The sequence below is a fragment of the Melopsittacus undulatus genome, chromosome 4 (genome assembly GCF_012275295.1).
Source record: "Melopsittacus undulatus isolate bMelUnd1 chromosome 4, bMelUnd1.mat.Z, whole genome shotgun sequence".
In the NCBI taxonomy this organism is placed as follows: Eukaryota; Metazoa; Chordata; class Aves; order Psittaciformes; family Psittaculidae; genus Melopsittacus; species Melopsittacus undulatus.
The window spans coordinates 196,367-215,362 of NC_047530.1; the positions used below are offsets into that span (position 1 = coordinate 196,367).

Consider the following 18,996-nt stretch of genomic DNA (forward strand, 5'->3'; position numbering starts at 1 on the left):
TGCAGGAGGGGTGGGCAGCGGAGCGGGCAGGGGCCAGGCGGGGCTGTGCCCGCAGCGAGAGGGGTGATGCGGGCAGGGTACGGGCAGGGTACGGGCAGCGCGGCTGGTGCCGAGGCTGTGCGGGCAGGGAGCGGTGCTGCGGGCAGGGTGCGGGCAGCAGCGGCTGGTGCGGGCAGCTCGGGGCGGGACGGGGCGGGGCGGGGGCGGGGTCACGGCCGGGGGGGGTGAGGGGCAGGCGGGGTCCGGAGGGGGGGGGGGGGGATCACCGTGTGTGTGCCCCGAGGTGGGGCGGGTTTGGGGGCGCTGGGGGCGGCGGTGCTGATGTGGGGGTGCCCGGTTTGGGCTGACCCTCCCCCCGGTGTTTTTCGCGTGGTCCTTTGGGGGTGTCACGTTGGGGTCCCGGTTTGGGGGTGCCCGCTGTGTGGGTGCAGGGTTAACGCGCCCACTTTGGGGAGTGCCGGTTTGGGGGTGCTCCATTGGGGTTGCCGGTCTGTGGGTGCTCTATTGAGGGGTGCCCGGTCTGAGGTGCCCCACTGGGGGGATGCCCCATGTCTATGGGTTCCCAGTCTATGGGTGCCCCACTGGGGGGTGCCAGTTTGGGGTGCCCGGCTGCGGGGTGCCCCATTCCGGGGAGCCGGTTTGGGGTGCCCGGTTGAGGGTGCCCGGTTTGGGGTGCCTGGTTAGGGGTTACCCCGTTCGCGGGTGCCGGGTTGGGGTGCCCCGTTTGGGGTGCCCGGTTGCAGGGTGCCGGGTTGGGGGGTACCGGGTTGGAGGTGCCCGGGTTGGGGGTGCCCGGTTTGGGGGGTACCGGGTTGGGGGGTGCCGGGTTGGGGGTGCCCGGTTTGGGGGTGCCCAGTTTGGGGGGTACCGGATTGGGGGGTGCCGGGTTGGGGGGTGCCGGGGTTGGGGGTTCCGGTTTGGGGGTTCCAGTCTGTGGGTTCCCCACTGCGGGGGCCGGGGCCGCCCGGCGCTGCCCATCAACTCTATGGTGCCGGGCGTGGCAGGCGCGGTCGGGCGGAGGGGCCGCTCTACCCAGCTCCGATCCCAGCTCTATGGCAGGGCGGGAGCCGAGTGCCGAGGCCTCTCTAGGCGGAGTCCTCCGGGCGCTCTATGGTCTTCCCCCGTTGCCTGCACAGCGCGGTCCTCCCGCACGGCGGCCAGAGCGGCTCCTCTCTATGGCGGAAGTGGGGGTGACTTCCGGCGGCGGCCCCGGGGGAGGCTCCGCGTGAGGTTCGTGTTGCGCAGGCGGGAAAGTGGCGGCGGTGCGGGGGGGGGGGGGGAGGGGAGCACCGGGGGGGGAACCGGGGGGGGGGAGGGGTGGGCACGGGGGTGGGGGGGAGGGGGAGCACCGGGGGGGGGAACGGGGGGGGGGAATCCGGTGGTGGGGGGGGGGGTGGGCGCGGGGATGGGGGGAGGCCATGATGGGGGGAAGAGGAACGGGGGGGGGGGGGGGGGTTGGGGTGCGGGGGGGGCACCGGTAGGGGAAGGGCCCGACGGAGGGACCGGGGGCAGGGGCGGCACCGGTGATGGGGGGGGGCACCGGTGATGGGGGGGGCACCGGTGATGGGGGGGGCACCGGTGATGGGGGGGGCACCGGTGATGGGGGGGCACCGGTGATGGGGGGGGGCACCGGTGATGGGGGGGGCACCGGAGATGGGGGGGCACCGGTGATGGGGGGGGCACCGGTGATGGGGGGGGCACCGGTGATGGGGGGGGGCACCGGTGATGGGGGGGGCACCGGTGATGGGGGGCCCGGTCCATGGCTGTGCTGGGGCAGGGAGGGGGGCCGGGATCGATCCCTGCCTGCTCCCCACAGGTGCCGGGAGATGCCAGCAGGGGGGCAGCGCTGACGGCTCCACGAGCCCCTGGTCCCGGTGCCGCCATGGCCGAGACGCTGGAGTTCAACGAGATCTACCAGGAGGTGAAGGGCTCCATGGTGAGCACGCGGGGGGCACCGGGGGCACCGGAGCAGCCAGCGCTGAGCGCCCGGGCTGCGGTTGGGACCGGAGCAGGAGCAGCTCCCGTCCCCCCGTGCCTGCTGCAGGGGCTCTGTGGGGCGGGCAGGGGGTCCCCTGTAACCCATCGGTGCCCCAGGTGGGTGCTGAGGGGTGCGAGGGGCAGGGCTGGGCCGGGGGTGCCGCCGTGACGGGGCCACGGCTCTGCCCCACAGAACGATGGGCGGCTGCGGCTGAGCCGTCAGGGCGTCATCTTCAAGAACAGCAAGACAGGGAAGGTGGACAACATCCAGGCCTCGGAGCTGGCCGAGGGCGTGTGGCGACGCGTGGCGCTGGGCCACGGCCTCCGGCTGCTCACCAAGAACGGCCATGTCTACAAGTACGACGGGTTCCGGGAGTCGGTGAGTGCCCTGCACCAGGGACAGCACCTGGGCCCCCAGCCCCATGTGCTGGGTCCTGCCCCAGCCCTGCTGGCAGCAGCCTCTGGGTGGTGGTTTCTGACACCTCCTCCTGCTGCCCCATCCCAGGAGTTCGAGAAGCTCTCGGATTTCTTCAAGACCCATTATTGCCTGGAGCTGACCGAGAAGGATCTGTGCGTGAAGGGCTGGAACTGGGGCACGGTCAGGTTCGGAGGTGAGTCCTGCTGGAGGGCTCCCACCCCTGTGCCTGCAGTGCCTCAGGCAGCCACCCGCTTGCCTGGGGTGTCCTGGGGAGGGTGGCAGGATGGAGCCTGGGAGAGCAGGAGGTGGCAGGTCCAGGGGAGGCAGGAAAGGGGATTCCTGCAGCAGGGAATGCTCTGTGTAAAGGGAAAGTCAGGGTGGGAGCTGCAAGGTCTGGCAGAGCCTGATGGATCCTGGAGGAGCCATGGGAGCTGGTGGCTCAGTCCTGGGACTGAGACCAGGGGAAAGATGGGAACAGATGGTTCCTTCCTGTTCATGCCTGATCAGTGCCCATCCCCAGGGCTGCAGCCAGGAGGAAGCCTGGAGATGAGGCAGGGAATGTAGGGGAGGAGAGGGGGGCTGGTGCTGGAGGTGGGTCTGGGGCCGAGGTGGGTCAGGTCCTGCTGTGACAGGCACATCCTCTGGCGCAGGGCAGCTCCTGTCCTTTGACATTGGGGAGCAGCCGGTGTTCGAGATCCCGCTGAGCAATGTGTCCCAGTGCACCACGGGCAAGAACGAGGTGACGCTGGAGTTCCACCAGAACGATGATGCCGAGGTCTCGCTCATGGAGGTTCGCTTCTACGTGCCACCAACCCAGGAGGACGGCGTGGACCCGGTGGAGGTGCGTGGGCTGTGGGGCTGCTCCGGGGCCGTGCTGGGGCCGGCTGGGTCCCTCCTCCCCACCACAGCTCCATCCCCTCGCAGGCCTTCGCCCAGAACGTGCTCTCCAAGGCGGATGTGATCCAGGCCACGGGCGATGCCATCTGCATCTTCCGGGAGCTGCAGTGTCTGACGCCGCGCGGGCGCTATGACATCCGCATCTACCCCACGTTCCTGCACCTGCATGGCAAGACCTTCGACTACAAGATCCCCTACACCACAGTGCTGCGCCTCTTCCTACTCCCGCACAAGGACCAGCGGCAGATGTTCTTTGTGGTGAGTGGGGCACCGGGGCCTGCCCTGCCCTGCGAAGGGTGGTGATGGGGGGCGCAGGGGGATCTCAGCTCCTCAACACCTCTTCTCTCCTCAGATCAGCCTGGACCCCCCAATAAAGCAAGGCCAGACCCGTTACCACTTCCTTATCCTGCTATTCTCCAAGGATGAGGACATCTCCCTGACCCTCAACATGAATGAGTGAGCTCCTCTCCTGCCCGGCCCCTTCCGTGGCCTGGCTCTGGGGCAGCAGGAGGGAGGTGAGGGACCTGCTGGGCTCCTGCTCTCACCACGGCCCTGCACCTGCACAGGGAGGAGGTGGAGAAACGCTTTGAGGGGCGGCTCACCAAGAACATGTCGGGGTCCCTCTACGAGATGGTCAGCAGGGTCATGAAGGCGCTGGTCAACCGCAAGATCACCGTGCCTGGGAACTTCCAGGGGTGAGGAATGCTGCTGCTGCTGCCCGAAGGACGGGGGAATGTGGGATCTTCCTGCTGTAGGGCAAGTGCCTCATAGGAACACAGAATGGTTTGGGTTGGAAGAGACCTTAAAATGCATCCAGTTCCAAACCCCTGCCATGGGCAGGGACCCCTTCCACTGGAGCAGCTGCTCCAAGCCCCTGTGTCCAACCTGGCCTTGAGCACTGCCAGGGATGGGGCAGCCACAGCTTCTCTGGGCACCCTGTGCCAGCGCCTCAGCACCCTCCCAGGGAACAGCTTCTGCCTCAGAGCTCAGCTCAGTCTCCCCTCTCTTGGGCAGGTTCAAGCCATTCCCCTTGGCCTGTCCCTACAGGCCCTTGTCCCAAGCCCCTCTCCAGCTTTCCTGCAGCCCCTTTAGGCACTGGAGCTGCTCTCAGGTCTCCCCATAGCACAGCAGAGGGGCAGGATCCCCTCCCTGAGCTGCTGCTCACACTCTGAGGGTGCAGCCCAGCACACAGGGAGGTTCTGGGCTCAAGCTCTCACTGATGGGTCATGGGGAGCTCCTAGAATGGGAGAGCTGCTGCTCTGGGGGGCTGAGGGCACTGGTTCAGAGCCCTCCCTGGCCTTGGCTATGGGTCTGGCCCCTTTTTCTGTCCATTGCTGTGCTCGGAGGGTGCTGTGTGTGGGGCCAGGAGCAGCCACGGGGCTCCGAGGTGCCCTGTCCCCCCCCGGTGCTCAGGGTGCGCATCCCGCAGGCACTCGGGCGCTCAGTGCATCACCTGCTCGTACAAGGCGAGCTCGGGGCTGCTGTACCCGCTGGAGCGCGGGTTCATCTACGTGCACAAGCCCCCGGTGCACATCCGCTTCGATGAGATCAGCTTCGTCAACTTCGCCCGCGGCACCACCACCACCCGCTCCTTCGACTTCGAGATCGAGACCAAGCAGGGCACGCAGTACACCTTCAGCAGCATCGAGAGGTGGGTGCGGGTCAGGGTGCGCCGGCCCCGGCTCTGCCCCCGGCCCTCACCCCCCTGTCCCGCAGGGAGGAGTACGGGAAGCTCTTCGACTTCGTCAATGCCAAGAAGCTGAACATCAAGAACCGCGGCCTGAAGGAGGTACCTGTCCCTGCAGAGCTGCAGCCCTGCCAGCCTGGCTGCTCTCCCCTCTCCCACCTCTGCTCCTCTGCCCTTCTCTTCTGGTAGTTTTCACCTCTCTCTTCTCTCCTTGCCCTTGTAGAGGAAAAAGGTCCGTGCGATCCCCCTTCCTCTTTGTCCTCTTCCTCCTCCTGGTGCAGGTTTCCTCTGCATGCCCTGGTGGTGGTCCCTCTTAACCCAGTAACTGCAGCATGATGTGCGAAAGGGGCCCCCAGCTAACTCTGATAACGTTTCTGCCCCTCCCTCGGGAGCCTTGCTGAGAGCAGGAGGTTCCTGTCCCCCCTGATCCTAGCTCTGGTCTTTGCTCCCGGTCCTTGCTCTTGGTCCCTGCTCCCAGTCCCTGCTGCAGTGCCCTGCATGGTTGGGGCTGTGCCCGCACAGGACACTGGGGGCTGCAGTCCCCAGAGGGGTTGGAGCAGGCTCATGGGCAGTGCTCCTCATGCCGCTCGTCCCACAGGGCATGAAGCAGAGCTATGATGAATATGCCGACTCAGATGAGGACCAGCACGACGCCTACTTGGAGAGGATGAAGGAGGAGGGCAAGATCCGGGAGGAGAACGCCAACGACAGCAGTGACGGCTCCGGGGAGGAGACGGGTGAGGGGCACCAGGCTCTGGGTGCTCGGCTGTGGGGAAGCTGAGAGCTGACCCTGTGCTCTGCTTCCAGATGAGTCCTTCAACCCTGGGGAAGAGGATGATGATGTGGCTGAAGAGTGAGTAGGGGCTGGACAGGTTTCTTGTGGGGGAAGCTTCTGGAAGGTGCTGTGTGGGGCTGAGAGCGCTGGGGATGCTGCAGCCGGCATCACTTTACACACCCCTGGGCCTCAGAGTGTGAGCTCGCTCTATCCTAATGACATTAGAGGGCTCTCAGGGGTTGGAGCAGCACTCAGGGCATCGGATGGCTCCTGCTGAGGCGTCAGCAGCCAGAGCAGAGAGAGCAGTGGGAGGAGGCAGATGAGGCTGGGATGAGGCTGGGATGCAGCTCGGAGCTGGGGGAGGGAGGGAGAGAGCAGAGCACAGCACCCGTGTGTGCTGCAGGAGCGGGTCCAGCCCGGGGGGAGGAGCTGGGGGAGAACCGTGCAGGAGGTGGGGATGGAGCCGTGTTCCTGGAAGGAGGGTCCCCGGGGGCTGCTCAGCACCAGCACAGCAGCTCCGGCGCCGGAAGGCTCCTGCTCACCGACTGCTGTTGGTGGGGGGAGCCGAGGGCAGGGCCCAGTGCCCCCGGTGCTGCTGCATCCCCCAGCCCTGTGCTGGGCCCCGCAGGTTCGACAGCAACGCCTCAGCCACGTCCTCGAGCGGTGACAACAACAGCGACCGCGACGACAAGAAACCAGCCAAGAAAGCCAAGGTGGTGAAGGAGCGCAAGGCCCGCAGGAAGCACTCGGAGGTGAGGGGCTGAGGCTCTGCTGCTGCTGCAGCCCAGCTGGGGCCACGTCACAGCCCCTGTGCTGCCCCCCCACCAGCTCCGGGGCCCAGCCTGGCCCTGCTGCCTCCTATGGAGGAGTCAGAGTGGTGTGGGCTGAAGGGACCTCAAAGCTCCTCCAGCTCCAACCCCTGCCATGGGCAGGGACCCCTTCCACTGGGGCAGCTGCTCCAAGCCCCTGTGTCCAACCTGGCCTTGAGCACTGCCAGGGATGGGGCAGCCACAGCTTCTCTGGGCACCCTGTGCCAGCGCCTCAGCACCCTCCCAGGGAACAGCTTCTGCCTCAGAGCTCAGCTCAGTCTCCCCTCTCTTGGGCAGGTTCAAGCCATTCCCCTTGGCCTGTCCCTACAGGCCCTTGTCCCAAGCCCCTCTCCAGGTTTCCTGCAGCCCCTTTAGGCACTGGAGCTGCTCTCAGGTCTCCCCTTCAGGAGCCTTCTCTTGTCCAGGCTGCCCCAGCCCAGCTCTCTCAGCCTGGCTCCAGAGCCTGGAACCTTTCCCAAAGGCTTGGCCTGTCCCTTTGTTTGTTGGGAGCCTGATCTCCAGGAACTGGCCCTTCGGTGGCTGTGGGGCAGCCCCACATCCCTAGGGCTGCAGTGGGGGGTGCTGGTCGAGTCTTTCACACTGGTTCTCTCTGCTCCTGCCTCCCAGAGCAAGAAAGGGAAGGACCCGAACGCACCGAAGCGGCCGATGTCTGCATACATGCTGTGGCTGAACGCCAGCCGGGAGCGCATCAAGTCCGACCACCCTGGCATCAGCATCACAGACCTGTCCAAGAAGGCCGGGGAGCTCTGGAAAGCCATGTCCAAGGAGAAGAAAGAGGTGAGGGATGGGGTGCATTTCTGCTGGTGGGGAGAGCCGAATCTGGAGGATGGATGTGGGAGGGATGGATAAAGGGAGGGTAGACATGGGCAGGCCAGAGAGGCCCTTGTTTGGTTGCAGGAACCTGGAGCTCCATAGACAGGACGTTGTGAAGGTCCCCATGGCTGTGGGGAGGTGATGGGTTGCGGCTGTTGGCTGAGCACAGGCTTGGTCCAAGGAGGGAGCACATGGGAAGTGGATGGTTTGAGGCTCTGTTGGTGCCGGAGGATGGAGCCATTCCCACCATTCCCGTGTTCCTGTGGCAGGAGTGGGATCGCAAGGCGGAAGATGCCAGGAAGGACTACGAGAAGGCCATGAAGGAATACAGCGTGGGCAGCAAGGCAGAGAGCTCCCGGGCGTGAGTGCTGGGCTGGGGGCAGCTCCGTGGGGCCGGGCTGGGGGCGGTGGTAACGTCCCCTCCTTCCTGCCGTGCACAGGGAGAAGTCCAAGAAGAAGAAGAAGAAGCAGGAGAAGCAGCTGAAGGGGAAGGCGGAGAGGAAAGGCACCAGCTCCAAGTCTCTGTCCTCCAGCAAGTCCCCGGCCAAGAGCTCCAACGAGAGCTTCAAGAGCAAAGAGTTTGTGTCCAGCGACGAGAGCTCCTCTGCCGAGAGCAAGAAGGAGGTGGGATAGAGCTGGGGCAGCCCCTGCCCCTGGGGGGGACCCACACCCCTGTCCTGCTGTGGGGCTTGTCTGATGGGGCTGGGCATGGTCCTTGCTGGGGGTGGCTTCTGTGTGCTACCTCCATGGTCACCCCATGGGGGTACGGGAGAGGTGGGGACCTCATTGTCCCCCAGTGACGCTGCCGTCACCCTCGTGTCCCTGCTGACACCACATCCTTGTCCCTTCCTGCAGGACTCGGAGGAGGAGGGAGCCCCCAGCCCCCGCCGCAGCTCCTCGGACTCCGCCTCAGGCTCCGATTGATCCATCCCTGTCCTGGGGGGGTCCTGGACCGGGCGCCCACAGCAGGGACCAGCTGCAGGGCCTGCTGGGCCCCCCCTGCGCCTGCCGGTGCTGGGTGTCTGGGGGGGTCCCCTCCCAGCCCCGCAGCTCTTTGGTAGCGCTCGGCTGGTTCCCCCTTCCCCCCATTGGGTTTTTTGTATTTTGGGTCTGTTCCCGTGGAAACTGGGATTGAATAAAAAAACCCACCCAGGGTGGGAGCGTGGCTGTGGTGGCAAAGGGGCTGGGGGGGCCCTTCCCTCCCATTCCCATCCCATTCCATCCCCTTCTGCCCCCTTCCATTCCCTACTGTCCCCTTCTACCCCTTTCCACCCCCTTCCTTCCTATCCTCTTCCATCCCCTTCTGCCCCATTCTGTCCCCTTTCATCCCTTTCCATCCTCTTTCATGGAATCATAGAGCAGTTTGGGTTGGAAAGGACCTCAAGATCACCCAGTTCCAACCCCTGCCATGGGCAGGGACACCTCACACTAAACCATGGCACCCAAGGCTTCATCCAACCTGGCCTTGAACACTGCCAGGGATGGAGCATTCACAGCCTCCATGGGCAACCCATTCCAGTGCCTCAGCACCCTCACAGCAAAGAATTTCTTCCTTAGATCCAAACTAAACTTCCCCTGTTTCAGTTCTAACCCGTTACCCCTTGTCCTGTCACTGCAGTCCCTAAGGAAGTGTCTCTCTCTTTGTCCCTTTCCATACTCTGTTGTCCCCTTCTGCCCTATTCCTCCCTCTTTGCCCTATTCCATCCTCTTCCCTCCTCCTTCCCTTCTTTTTTTCTTCCCTTTTCCCTGTTCCCTTCCTGCTTCTTCCCTCCCCTTTTCTCCTCCTTCCCCTTCCTCCTCCTTCCCCTTCCCTCTCCTTTCCCCTTCCTATTTCTTCCTTCCCCTTTCCCTGCTTTTTCCTTTTCCCCTTCTCCCCCTTTCCCCTTCTCCCCCTACCGACCTCTCCCATGAGGATGAGCCCTCTTCTGAGACCTCCAGCCCTGCTGGGGGCGCTCTGCCACCCGTCAACCCCGCGCTCTATGGCTGTCCCACCCTCGCCGGGTGCCGCTCTAGCCCGTCTCCTCTATGGGCCCTGCCCGGCCACGCGGCGCCGGGGCCGCGTCTGTCCCGCCGCGGCTTCTGATTGGCTGAGGGAGGGGCGAGGGGGCGTGGCCAGCGGCAGTGGGTGAGCGGGGGTCGCTGCACCGGGATGGGCCTTACCGGGGAACCGGGACACCGGACCCGCGGTTAACCCTTCAGTGGGGCCGTTGTGGCCGTCGGGGGCCGAGCCCGAGGGGAGCCAGCGGGTTCGGCCCCCGACGGCCGCAACGGGCCCGGGGCCGTCACCTAAATCCAGTGGGGGGCTCCGTTGCCATGGCAACAAGCCTAGGCCCGCTGGTTGCGGCCTACTCCCGTGCTGGAGCGAGGGCTCCGGTGCCGCGGCAGAGGGCATAGGCCGCGGCGGAGCGGACGGACCCACACCCGGAACCCCGATGGTTTCCAGATGTGGGTTGTGACGCCCGGGGAAGGGGGTGGGCCCCGGCGGGGAGGGGAGGGCAGGGCCGGGCCGGGCGGGGAGGAGGCACCGAGCGGGTTTTTCCTGTCCCCGCAGCCCCGGTGAGTCACGGGAGCGGCGGCGGCAGCACCCCCGTGTCCCCGGCGCACCCCGGACATGCGGCCGCTGGCAGGGAGGTGAGCGCGGCGCTGGGACCCCCGGGGCGCTCGGCACTTGTGGGGGGGGCGGGGGGGGGGTATTTGGGCCGGGCCAGCGTTTGGGGTGCGGTTGGAGGGCGCTGGGATGGGCTCGGGGCAGTAAATGGGGAATGGGGCAGCGTTTGTGGGGAGCCGGGGGGGGTGCGCGGCTACGGATGCATGGGGATGACTGGGGGGGTACCGGGGGTACGGGCAGAGAGGGGTTCACCCGGGTTTTGGGGTCCCGGTGTCGTGGCACAGGCGGCCCGGGGCAGTGAACCAAGGGTGGCACCGGCACAGGGAGGGGTGCGGGGGGGCGGTGCTTTGGCACGTGGCCCCGGTGCAGGTGGACACGAGGGTTTGGCACTGGGAGATTGGCACCTGGCACAATGCGGCTGCTGCTCACAGGGTGCTGCCAGCCTCAGAGCGCCCCAAAACGCCTCTTCCCCCTCTCTCTGTCTCCCCAGGGGCTGACCCTGCCCGTGCCCAGCGAGTCCCGGTCCCAGTCTGGCCATGGCCTCGCAGCCCCTGCACCCGGCCCTGCCCTGCACTGCACCGGCGGGCACCGGGGGGCTGGCGGGCGGCAGCCCTGACACAGGTCAGTCCCATGGGTGGGAGGAACCGGGGGGTGTTGCTGTGCTGGGCTGTCCTGGGGAGCCCCCGGGGATGCCAAGCTGATGCTGGGGTCTGTTCCCAGCCAGGAGCACCCCATTGGCTCCCGTTGGCCATGGAGCTCCCCCAGCGCGGTGTCTCCTCACTGCCCCACAGGCACTGCCCGGCCCAAGCCCCCGCTGCGGCCCAAGCCCCATGTGCTGCCCAAGCCGGCCGTGCCCGCCAAGACCCCGCTGCCACCACCGGCCCCGCGGCACCCGCGGCCTGAGCTGCCCTCAGCAGAGAAGATGAACCGCCTGGCCGGGCCCCAGCCCTATGGCACTGGCAGCATGGGGGGGCCTCTTCGCCGGCCCTCCTTTACCATCAAATCCCCCCATCAAGAGCCCCTCATCGAGAAGGGGCTGCCCTCCCCTGCAGCAGCAGCTGGGGAGGCCACAGGAGTGACCCCCGGTGAGGAGTCCCCCCTGCCACCGACCCCCTCCCGCAAGGGCCCGGCCCCCTTCAAGGTGACCCCGGTGCCAGTGGCCATCAAACCGGAGCGGTTCCCGGGCACCACCGTGGAGCAGATCCTGGCCAAGATGGACACCAGGGAGGGCCCAGGGAGCCCGGACCGAGCCCGGCTCTGTCCCGACCTCTCCTTGCGCTTCGGCTCCAAGCCCTTCACCGCCTTCCGGAGGCGCCCCAGTGGGGAGGTGGAGGGAGCTGCCCCTGGCGACGCCCCCCAACCCGCGGCGGGTGAGCCGGGGCCGGGGGACGACGGACACCCCACAGCCGAGACGAGGTGAGGAGCTGTGGCGTGAGGTTGTGGGGCCGTTGTTCCGGGTCATCCTGGGAACGGGGATAACGGAGCTGAGCTCCGGTGTCCACCATGGGAAGGCCGGGGCCGCGCTGGCAGCTTATGCAGACCACAGGAACGAGCTGTCCCGGTTGAGGAGCTGCCTCCGTGGCCCCGGGGGCAGGGCCTGGAGCCAGCCGGGCTCCCGTGGCTGGACAGCACTGCCCGAGGCTGGGAATAACGGGGAGAGGGTCGCTCCCCTTGGGAAACGTTCCCTGGTTCCCGGGTGGCTCCGGTGCAGGATGTGCTGGGTGGGAGCCAGCGCTTGGCCCCGCTCCCGGAGCCGGCATCTCCAGGGAGCAGGACCCGGCTATTTTAAACCCCGGTGTGAGAAACGGGCTCCGCCGGGACCGACAATCCCCGGGAAGTGGGACCGGGGCCGATTTGCCCCCCCCATCCCCCCCCCGGTTCGGTGTCGGGTGCGGCAGGAGCTGGGAGCAGGGAGGGGATTAACGCTCGTTCCCGTTTGTCCGGCAGCGGCTCCCCCCCCGCCGGCCCGAGCAGCGCCGGGGCCCCCCGCGGACACCGGAGGCCAAGCTCCCCCCCTGACGTGAGTTGTGGCCGCGCCCGCCCGGCTCCGCTCTCTCCTTCGGGGCTCTCCTGTCTCCTCCGGGGCTCCCTCTCTGCGGGGTGCGTGAATCCGGCTCGGGGCCGGGGGGGGGCTCCGCACGGGCAGCGATGGGCAGGGTGATGGTGATGCTGGCACGGGGGTGCTGAGCCCCGCGCTGGGGCTCGGGCTGGGGTTTGGCTGCTCCTGCTTCAGTTCTTCCTCTCCATCTGCCGGGGGGGGGGGGCTCGGGCACGGCCGGGTCCTGCCGGGCAGGGAGCACCTGGGTGCTGGGGGGAAGAGGGGCAGCTCCTGCCTCGAGGGGGTGTGTGGGGTGGGGGGGCCCTCCCCGGGCCTCGGGGCTGTGCTTTGGGGGTGATCCCCGGGGGCTCCCCTGGGTGACGAGCCCCCCCCCGGCTCTCTCCACAGCTCTCCTCTCTGCAGTTGGGCCCCCCTGGCTCTCCCAGGCCCCCCTCCTGCCCAGCTCCGGCCCCAGGGGCTCCCTCCCAGCCCTACCCTGCAGCCCCCGGCTCCCCCCATGCCCCCCCCGAGCTCCTGGCCCCCGGTTCCCCCACACGGGCCCCCGGCTCCCCCGAATCCCGGCCTCCAGCCAGCGCCTCGGTCGCCTCTAGCCAGGCTCCCGGGGCTCCCTCCTCCACAGCCGAGCCTCAGCTCAGCATCTCCCGCTCCCCCGGCTCCCCCCACACGCCTGGAGAGGGGTCCCCTGATAATGCCACCCCCCCCGGCACTCCCGAGCTGCCCCCCAGGACCACCTGCCCCCCCGGCTCTCCCGAGGCTGCTGTCCAGTGCCCGGCCTCCCCCAGCCCACCCCCCGAGCCCCTGGGTAACGTCTCTCGCCCCCCGGGCTCCCCGGAGGGACCCGATGACCCCGCGGCACCCCCACTGTCCTCTGAGGGTCCCAACTTCAGCCCCGCTCCCCCCTGCAGGCGTTCATCAGAGGGGGTCCTGCGGCCCCCACCTGCGGGGCAGGGCCTAGGGGGGCTGGGGGGCTCGCTGGGTGCCCTGCCCCAGCCCGGGGACCCTGTTGTGGAGCCGGCCCTGGGCAGCGAGTCCGGCTGGAGCCTCTCCCAGTCCTTTGAGTGGACGTTCCCAGCACGGGGGGGCCGCCGGGTCCCATCCCCCCCCCGCTCCCCCATCCGGGAGACAGGCGACTCGGACGGGGAGGACCCGGCCCCTGGAGCGGCTGAGCCCGGCCCCCGGGGAGCAGAGGGGGCCCCGTGTCCGGGGGGGCCCGTGGCCCACGCAGAGGTTGAGAGCTCCCCGGAGGAGGATGATGATGGGGAGGCAGAGCAGGATGTGACACTGTGCGTGACAGAGCCTGGCCAGGACCCGGCTGAGCCTGAGCCCCACAGCGAGGCCGCCCCACTGCATCCAGCCCCACCGGCTCCAGCCACGGGGACTGGCTCGGTGTGGGCACCGGAGGGCGACTCTGCACTGAGCCTGCAGGGCCCTGGGGGGCCGGGCCCTGCTGGAGGGTCCCCAAGGAGCCGAGATGTGCCCAGTGATCCGGGCTGGCTGATGGAGCTGTTGGCATCACCTGGAGCCCACACAGGACAAGGCACAGAGGTGAGGGCTCCGCAGTGCAAGGGTTAACACGGCACCGTGTCGGTGTGGCGTGTGTGGTGCCGGCTCCTGTACGTGGGTTGGGATGGGATGGGTCAGGATGGGTGGAGGCTGAGCCGAGCGTGCTGCAGGGAGAGCCGGGGTGCGGCTGCCGCGTGCGGGAGCCATGGCCGGCGAGCCAGGGCCCACGGCCACACTGCGGCGGCTGCTGAGCAACCTGGAGCTGCAGGAGCGGCTGCGGGATGAGCCGGGCCGGGGGGGGCTCTGGGCAGGCACCGTGAGTACCGGGGCAGCCGGCAGCTCCCGGTGGGAATGGGGCCCCGTGGGGCGGGGGGGGCTGGTGCTGGGATCTGGGCTCTCTTCAGGATGGGCCCCTGCGTGTGCCCTGGGCACCCAAGGGGGGCTCCCTGTGGCTGCACCTCCCCAGCTTCCCTCTGCCGCTGAGCCGGGACTGAGACCCCCGCTTAGCCCCTGTCCTGTCCCTGCCCAGGGCCTGCTCGGCTGGTCACGAAAGGACCTGAGCAGTGAATTTGGCATCAGCACCCCCAGTCCCGGCAGCGCCTTCCGCTGGACCCAGGAGACAGACTGGCCCCGGGAGCCGGAGCGGGACCGGGAGCTCAGGACTGAACAGAGCTGGGGCAGCACCGGGGCTGGGGACCAGCCCTTCGGCACCACCAGGAGCGACTGGGGCAGCGGCTGCCGAGGGACCGAGCTGCCGGGAGACGCGGGGCTGGGCCACAGCGACTGGCACAAAGCCCCTGGTGCTGGGGAGAGCTGCCGGCAGGAACAGGACTTCGGTGCCAGCAAACCCACGTGGGGCACCGGCTACGGCTTGGACAGCACTGGCAGCAGGGACAGGATTGGCTCTGGGAACACCGATTGGAGCAGCAGCTACAGCGCGGGGGGAGCCCAGCGCCAGGATGAGGAGCTGAGCTCCAGGCAGCCCAGCTGGGCCAGCAAGTACAGCTCCGGGGATCGGGAGAGCCAGGACCAGGCCACCACACCGGCATGGGCTGGCCAGTACGGCTGCAGGGATCCAGAGATGAAGGACAGGGAGCTCAGCCCAGACTGGACCAGTAAATACAGCAGTAGGGATGCTGAGACCACGGACAAGGATCTCACCCTGGGTTGGGCTGGCAGATCCAGCACTGGGGACACTGGGACCGCAGGCAGAGAGTTCAGCCCCAGCAGGGTGGCCTGGGATAGCCAATACAGCACCAGGGACATGGAGAGCCAGGACCGGGAGTTCAGCCCCAGCAGATCAGCTTGGACTGGTGAATGCAGCACCCAAGGCACAGAGAGCCAGGACAGGGAGTTCAGCTTCAGCAGGCCAGCGGAGGCCGATGGATACAGCACCAGGGACATGGAGAGCCAGGACCTGGAATTCAGCCCCAGCAGACCTGCCTGGGAGGACAGATACAGCACCAGGCACATGGAGAGCCAGGACCAGGAGTTCAGCCCCAGCAGGCCTGCTTGGACCAGTGAATGCAGCACCAGGGACATGGAGGACCAGGCCTGGAAATTCTGCCCTGGCAGACCAGCCTGGGACAGCAAGTACAGCAGCAGGGACATGGAGAACCAGGAGGGAGAGTTCAGCTCCAGCAGATCAGCCAAATCCAGTGAGGGCAGCACCAGGGACATGGAGAGCCAGGATGGGGAGTTCAAACCCAGCAGACCAGCCTGGGAGGACAGATTTAGCACCAGGGATGTGGAGAGCCTGGACCAGTTCAGTCCCAGCAGACTGACTGAGCCTGATGGATACAGCACCAGGGACATGGAGCCCCAAGACAGGGAGTTCAGCCCTGCCAGACCAGCCAAAGCCAGCGAGCACAGCATCGGGGTCATGGAGACCTGGGAGAGGGAGCTCAGCCCCAGCAGATCGGCCTGGGATGATCAACGCAGCACCAGGGATGTGGAGACGTGGGGTGAGGAGCTCAGCCCTGGCAGAGCAACCGAAGCCAGTGAGTGCAGCACCAGGGACATGGAGAGCCAGGACAGGGAGTTCAGCCTGGCCTGGGAGGACAGATTTAGCACCAGACACTTGGAGAGCCAGGACAGTGGGTTCAAACCCAACAAACCAGCCTGGGATGAGGAGCACAGCACCAGGGACATGGAGAGCCAGGAGCAGGAGCTCAGCTCCAGCAGAGCAGCTGAGGCTGATGGACACAGGAGTAGGGACATGGAGAGCCAGGTCCTGGAGCTCAGCCCTGGCAGCCTGACCTGGGCCAGCGAGTGCAGCTCTGCAGACACCAGAGAAGAAGGGATTGAGGTCAGGTCTGGCCGCAGCCCCAGCCAAACCGAGCCAGTGGATGCTGCTGCCGATGGGAAGGAGTTCCCCAGCTCCCCCTGCCCCGATCCCACATCCCAGGATCCTGGCTGTGGCAGCACTGAACACAGTGCCGCTGGCACCAGGGACTGGGCTGAGGAGCCTGGAGATGCTGAGTGCCACAGCCAGTTCAGCAGCACCGGCACAGAGCAGGAGCTGGGTCCTTCCAGCGCCGCAGTGTCCACCGGTGGCTTCATGCCCTGGGTGGGTGCGATGGGAGCCCCAGAGGACCAGCACCGTGATGTCCCCTGCGGCACATCGGGAGGAGCCGGCCTGCAGGAGCATGGCTGTGGCGATGCAGAGGCCCAGCGCCGGGAATGGGCTGATGCGTTCAGTGCCCGCTGCGCTGCCCGGAGCCGGGACACCGGGGAGCGGCACCGGGGAGGTGACACCAGCTCCGTGCACAGGTATGGGGGTGCTGGCGGCGGCAGCGCGGCCCTGGGAAGGCTCCGTCCTCTCGGGTGTCCTCCCTGTGCTGTGTGTGGGCTCCCAGCACCGCGGGCCCCGTGCTGGGGTCCTGCCCCACTCCTCCTGTGTGCCTGTAGCCTCCTGCCCCACAGCTGCAGCAGGAGCGTTTTGGGGAATGGGTTTTCCCGGCAGGATCTGCAGCCTTGAGCTGATCCAGGAGGGGCGATGCCTTCTGAGCATCTCTGTGACGTGGGGAGCTGTGTGCCAAGTGCTGCTGTTCCCCTGGCACTGGCACAATTATCCCTGTGCCCTTATTGCTTCACTGGGATGTGGGAACCCTGATTCCAGGCAACTTACGGAGCTGGGGATTCCCCAGATGAGAAATTCTCTCAGGCTGCCTGAAAACAGGGATTGCAGGAAGTGGGAAGTCCCATGGGCCGGGGGAAGGCCTCAGCTTGGCTGACTGTGTGGGACGTGGGGAGCCCCCAAACCCTGCACCCTGGGTGCCCTGTGCTCCCCCTGCTCCTGGTCACCCCATGTCCCTCTGGTCCTTCCGGAGCCGGTGACCCTGTTGGGGGTCTGACCCCTTTCCCTGTTGCAAGGTCCCCTGCGAGCCTGGCAGCCTCCCTGCCCTCCTCAGCCCTTGGAAGGGGCTTTGGGAACTTCCCGGAGTTGCCCTTGGTGTGATGTCCTGGGAGAGGGAACAGGCCTGGATCCCCAGGTCCTGCCCTGCTCAGTGGGGCAGGGGGGGGTTCGTGCTGGAGCTGGAGGAACTTGAGGGTCTCGTCTCTCCCAGCAGCAGCGTTGGTCTCTGGGACCCCATCCTGCAGATGGGTGAACCCCCGGCTGTGGGGTCCCCCTGCACCGACCCACCCAGCCCTACAGAGGAGGAGAGGGACCCCCTGGAGCTGGGCCCTGCCCCACGGAGCCCTGGGGCTTCCTCTCCGCTGCCAGAGGCTGTCGGCGGGACCCCACTGGACACAGGGAGTGCAGCAGCCCCCTCGGACCACCTGGATGGGAAGAGACCTCCCAGCTGGGAGGAGAAGTGGCTCCCCGTGGGTACCCCACATCCCGAGGCACCCCCGGACCTCGCCGGGCAGGAGTTCACCTTCCTGGAGGTGAGGGGGGGTGGCAGCAGCAGCCACTTGTAGGGCACTGGGGTCCCTCACAGAGACTGCTCTGCAGATGGGGCTCCTGTCCCCACGGGCTGCGGGGTCCCCGGTGCCCCTGCAGGGCTCTGTGGGGGCCGGTGCTGACCCTCCCCTGTGCCCGCAGGACGCGGAGGTGCTGGACAGCCGCGTGCTCCGCAGCAAGGCCGAGCTGGGCCGGCAGCGGCGGCACCGGGCCCCGGTGCTGCGCCCGTCCACCGGCCCCGACGGGGACACTTGGCTCTTCCGTGACTGCAGCGGTGAGGCCCGAGGGGCGGGGGGGGGGCGGGAGGGGGGCGGTGCTGAGCTGACCCTGTCCGTGCACAGAGCCCCGGACCCCCGAGGACGAGGCGGCAGCAGAGCCCCGGAGCCGGCGGCCGGGCAGGGCCGGGAGGGGGCCGCTGTTCCCCAGCCTCAGCGCGGCCGCGCTCAAGGTGAGGACCCGCGGGGGGTGCAGGCGGGGGGCACACGGAGCCCCCGGAGCCCACCCGCACCCCCCTGTCTGCCCCCAGGCCAAGCTGCGAGGCCGGAACCGCTCGGCAGAGGAGGGGACCCCCCCGGGGGACAGCAAAGTGACCCCCCCTCGGGAGCCCCATGTGCAGCGCTCCAAGTCCTGCAAGATCCCCGGCCTGAGTGGGAAACCCCTGGTGCTGCCCCCCAAACCTGAGAGGTCCTCGGGGTGAGAGCGGGGCACAGGGGCTGCTTGGGGGCACAGCTTTGGGGGAGTATGTGCACCCACAAGCACTGGGTGCTGGGAGGATGCTGAAGCGTGGGGGTAGGGTTGGGGGGAGCTGCCACCCACTTTGGTGCTCCAGCAGGGGTTCTGCATAGGGGTGAGGGGGCTTGGGGGTTCCTGAGGGACCATGGGGGGTGTTGGGGCTCCCGAGGGGGTCCATCAGTGGTTTTGGGGGGCTCACACTGTGCCCACCCCTGCAGGTCTGAGGCCTCCCCCCCACACTGGCTGCAAGCGCTCAAGCTGAAGAAGAAGAAACCTTGAGGGGGGTGAGTGCAGGAGCTGAGGGGACACTGGGGGCAGACCCCCCCCCCCCCCCGACCCCTCCCCACACCCCTCCTGTGTCCCAGGGGGCTGGAGGGGGAAGCGGTGGCACCGCAGGGGTGGGAGCATGTCCCCCTGTCCCTGAGTCCTTGCTGCCAGGAGGGGTGACCCCCTCCATCCCTCCTGCTCCAGCCGGGACCCCCCCGGCGCTGGATCCCCCAGGGCCCCTCACCCCCTGTTCCCACTGTCTCTTCCAGGCTCCCCCTCTCCGGCTGCTGCCCCCGGATCAGAACACTCACACACATCTATGCACTTTGTACCATGCTCGCAGGGTCCCTGACCCCCCCACACCCACTTGAACAGGACAATAAAACTTCTCTGGTTGGTTCGGGGGGTCCTGGCTCTTCCTCAGCGCCCCCGGGTTGCCCTGGGCTGCGGGCGCTGCCACCAGGAGGAGCTCCGTGTCCGCGCTGGGCTCTGGGCCTGCCCAAGCTGGGGGGGGGCGCGGGGC

General features: G+C 67.7%; 2 protein-coding genes across 4 annotated transcripts; both read left to right on the forward strand.

Annotated features, from left to right (window-relative positions):
• The first annotated feature begins 1,152 nt into the window (after positions 1-1,152).
• On the forward strand, positions 1,153-8,552 carry SSRP1 (structure specific recognition protein 1). Of its 2 annotated transcripts, none has more exons than XM_034061497.1 (17): positions 1,153-1,230; positions 1,817-1,936; positions 2,171-2,356; positions 2,483-2,588; positions 3,046-3,236; positions 3,320-3,550; positions 3,645-3,748; positions 3,859-3,987; positions 4,722-4,943; positions 5,009-5,081; positions 5,578-5,716; positions 5,787-5,832; positions 6,383-6,506; positions 7,191-7,361; positions 7,667-7,758; positions 7,838-8,021; positions 8,253-8,552. In XM_034061497.1, the coding sequence occupies exons 2-17, from the start codon at positions 1,883-1,885 to the stop codon at positions 8,319-8,321; spliced, it is 2,121 nt and encodes a 706-aa protein (XP_033917388.1). In that variant the 5' UTR covers positions 1,153-1,230; positions 1,817-1,882; the 3' UTR covers positions 8,322-8,552. The 2 variants fall into 2 exon arrangements, with proteins under 2 accessions (XP_033917388.1, XP_033917389.1); XM_034061498.1 differs by lacking the exon at positions 1,153-1,230 and adding an exon at positions 1,236-1,262.
• Positions 8,553-9,672: 1,120 nt separating this feature from the next.
• TNKS1BP1 (tankyrase 1 binding protein 1) lies at positions 9,673-18,878 on the forward strand. Of its 2 annotated transcripts, none has more exons than XM_034061455.1 (13): positions 9,673-9,842; positions 9,949-10,028; positions 10,496-10,626; positions 10,797-11,421; positions 11,953-12,025; positions 12,452-13,609; positions 14,097-16,339; positions 17,137-17,458; positions 17,616-17,748; positions 17,816-17,922; positions 18,001-18,167; positions 18,425-18,490; positions 18,743-18,878. In XM_034061455.1, exons 3-12 carry the CDS (start codon positions 10,542-10,544, stop codon positions 18,483-18,485), a joined length of 4,974 nt encoding a protein of 1,657 aa, XP_033917346.1. In that variant the 5' UTR covers positions 9,673-9,842; positions 9,949-10,028; positions 10,496-10,541; the 3' UTR covers positions 18,486-18,490; positions 18,743-18,878. The 2 variants fall into 2 exon arrangements, with proteins under 2 accessions (XP_033917346.1, XP_033917347.1); XM_034061456.1 differs by having other exon boundaries at positions 9,674-9,842; positions 17,140-17,458.
• Positions 18,879-18,996: the final 118 nt, after the last annotated feature.

Bases quoted from the DNA above. Each gene is read 5' to 3' on its own strand.
- SSRP1 (XM_034061497.1), top strand. From the start codon at position 1,883: ATGGCCGAGACGCTGGAGTTCAACGAGATCTACCAGGAGGTGAAGGGC. The intron at 3,988-4,721 runs GTGAGGAATGCT...CGCATCCCGCAG, and splicing joins GTGCCTGGGAACTTCCAGGG to GCACTCGGGCGCTCAGTGCA. The intron at 5,717-5,786 runs GTGAGGGGCACC...CTCTGCTTCCAG, and splicing joins CGGCTCCGGGGAGGAGACGG to ATGAGTCCTTCAACCCTGGG.
- TNKS1BP1 (XM_034061455.1), top strand. From the start codon at position 10,542: ATGGCCTCGCAGCCCCTGCACCCGGCCCTGCCCTGCACTGCACCGGCG. The intron at 10,627-10,796 runs GTCAGTCCCATG...ACTGCCCCACAG, and splicing joins GGGCGGCAGCCCTGACACAG to GCACTGCCCGGCCCAAGCCC. The intron at 11,422-11,952 runs GTGAGGAGCTGT...TTTGTCCGGCAG, and splicing joins CACCCCACAGCCGAGACGAG to CGGCTCCCCCCCCGCCGGCC.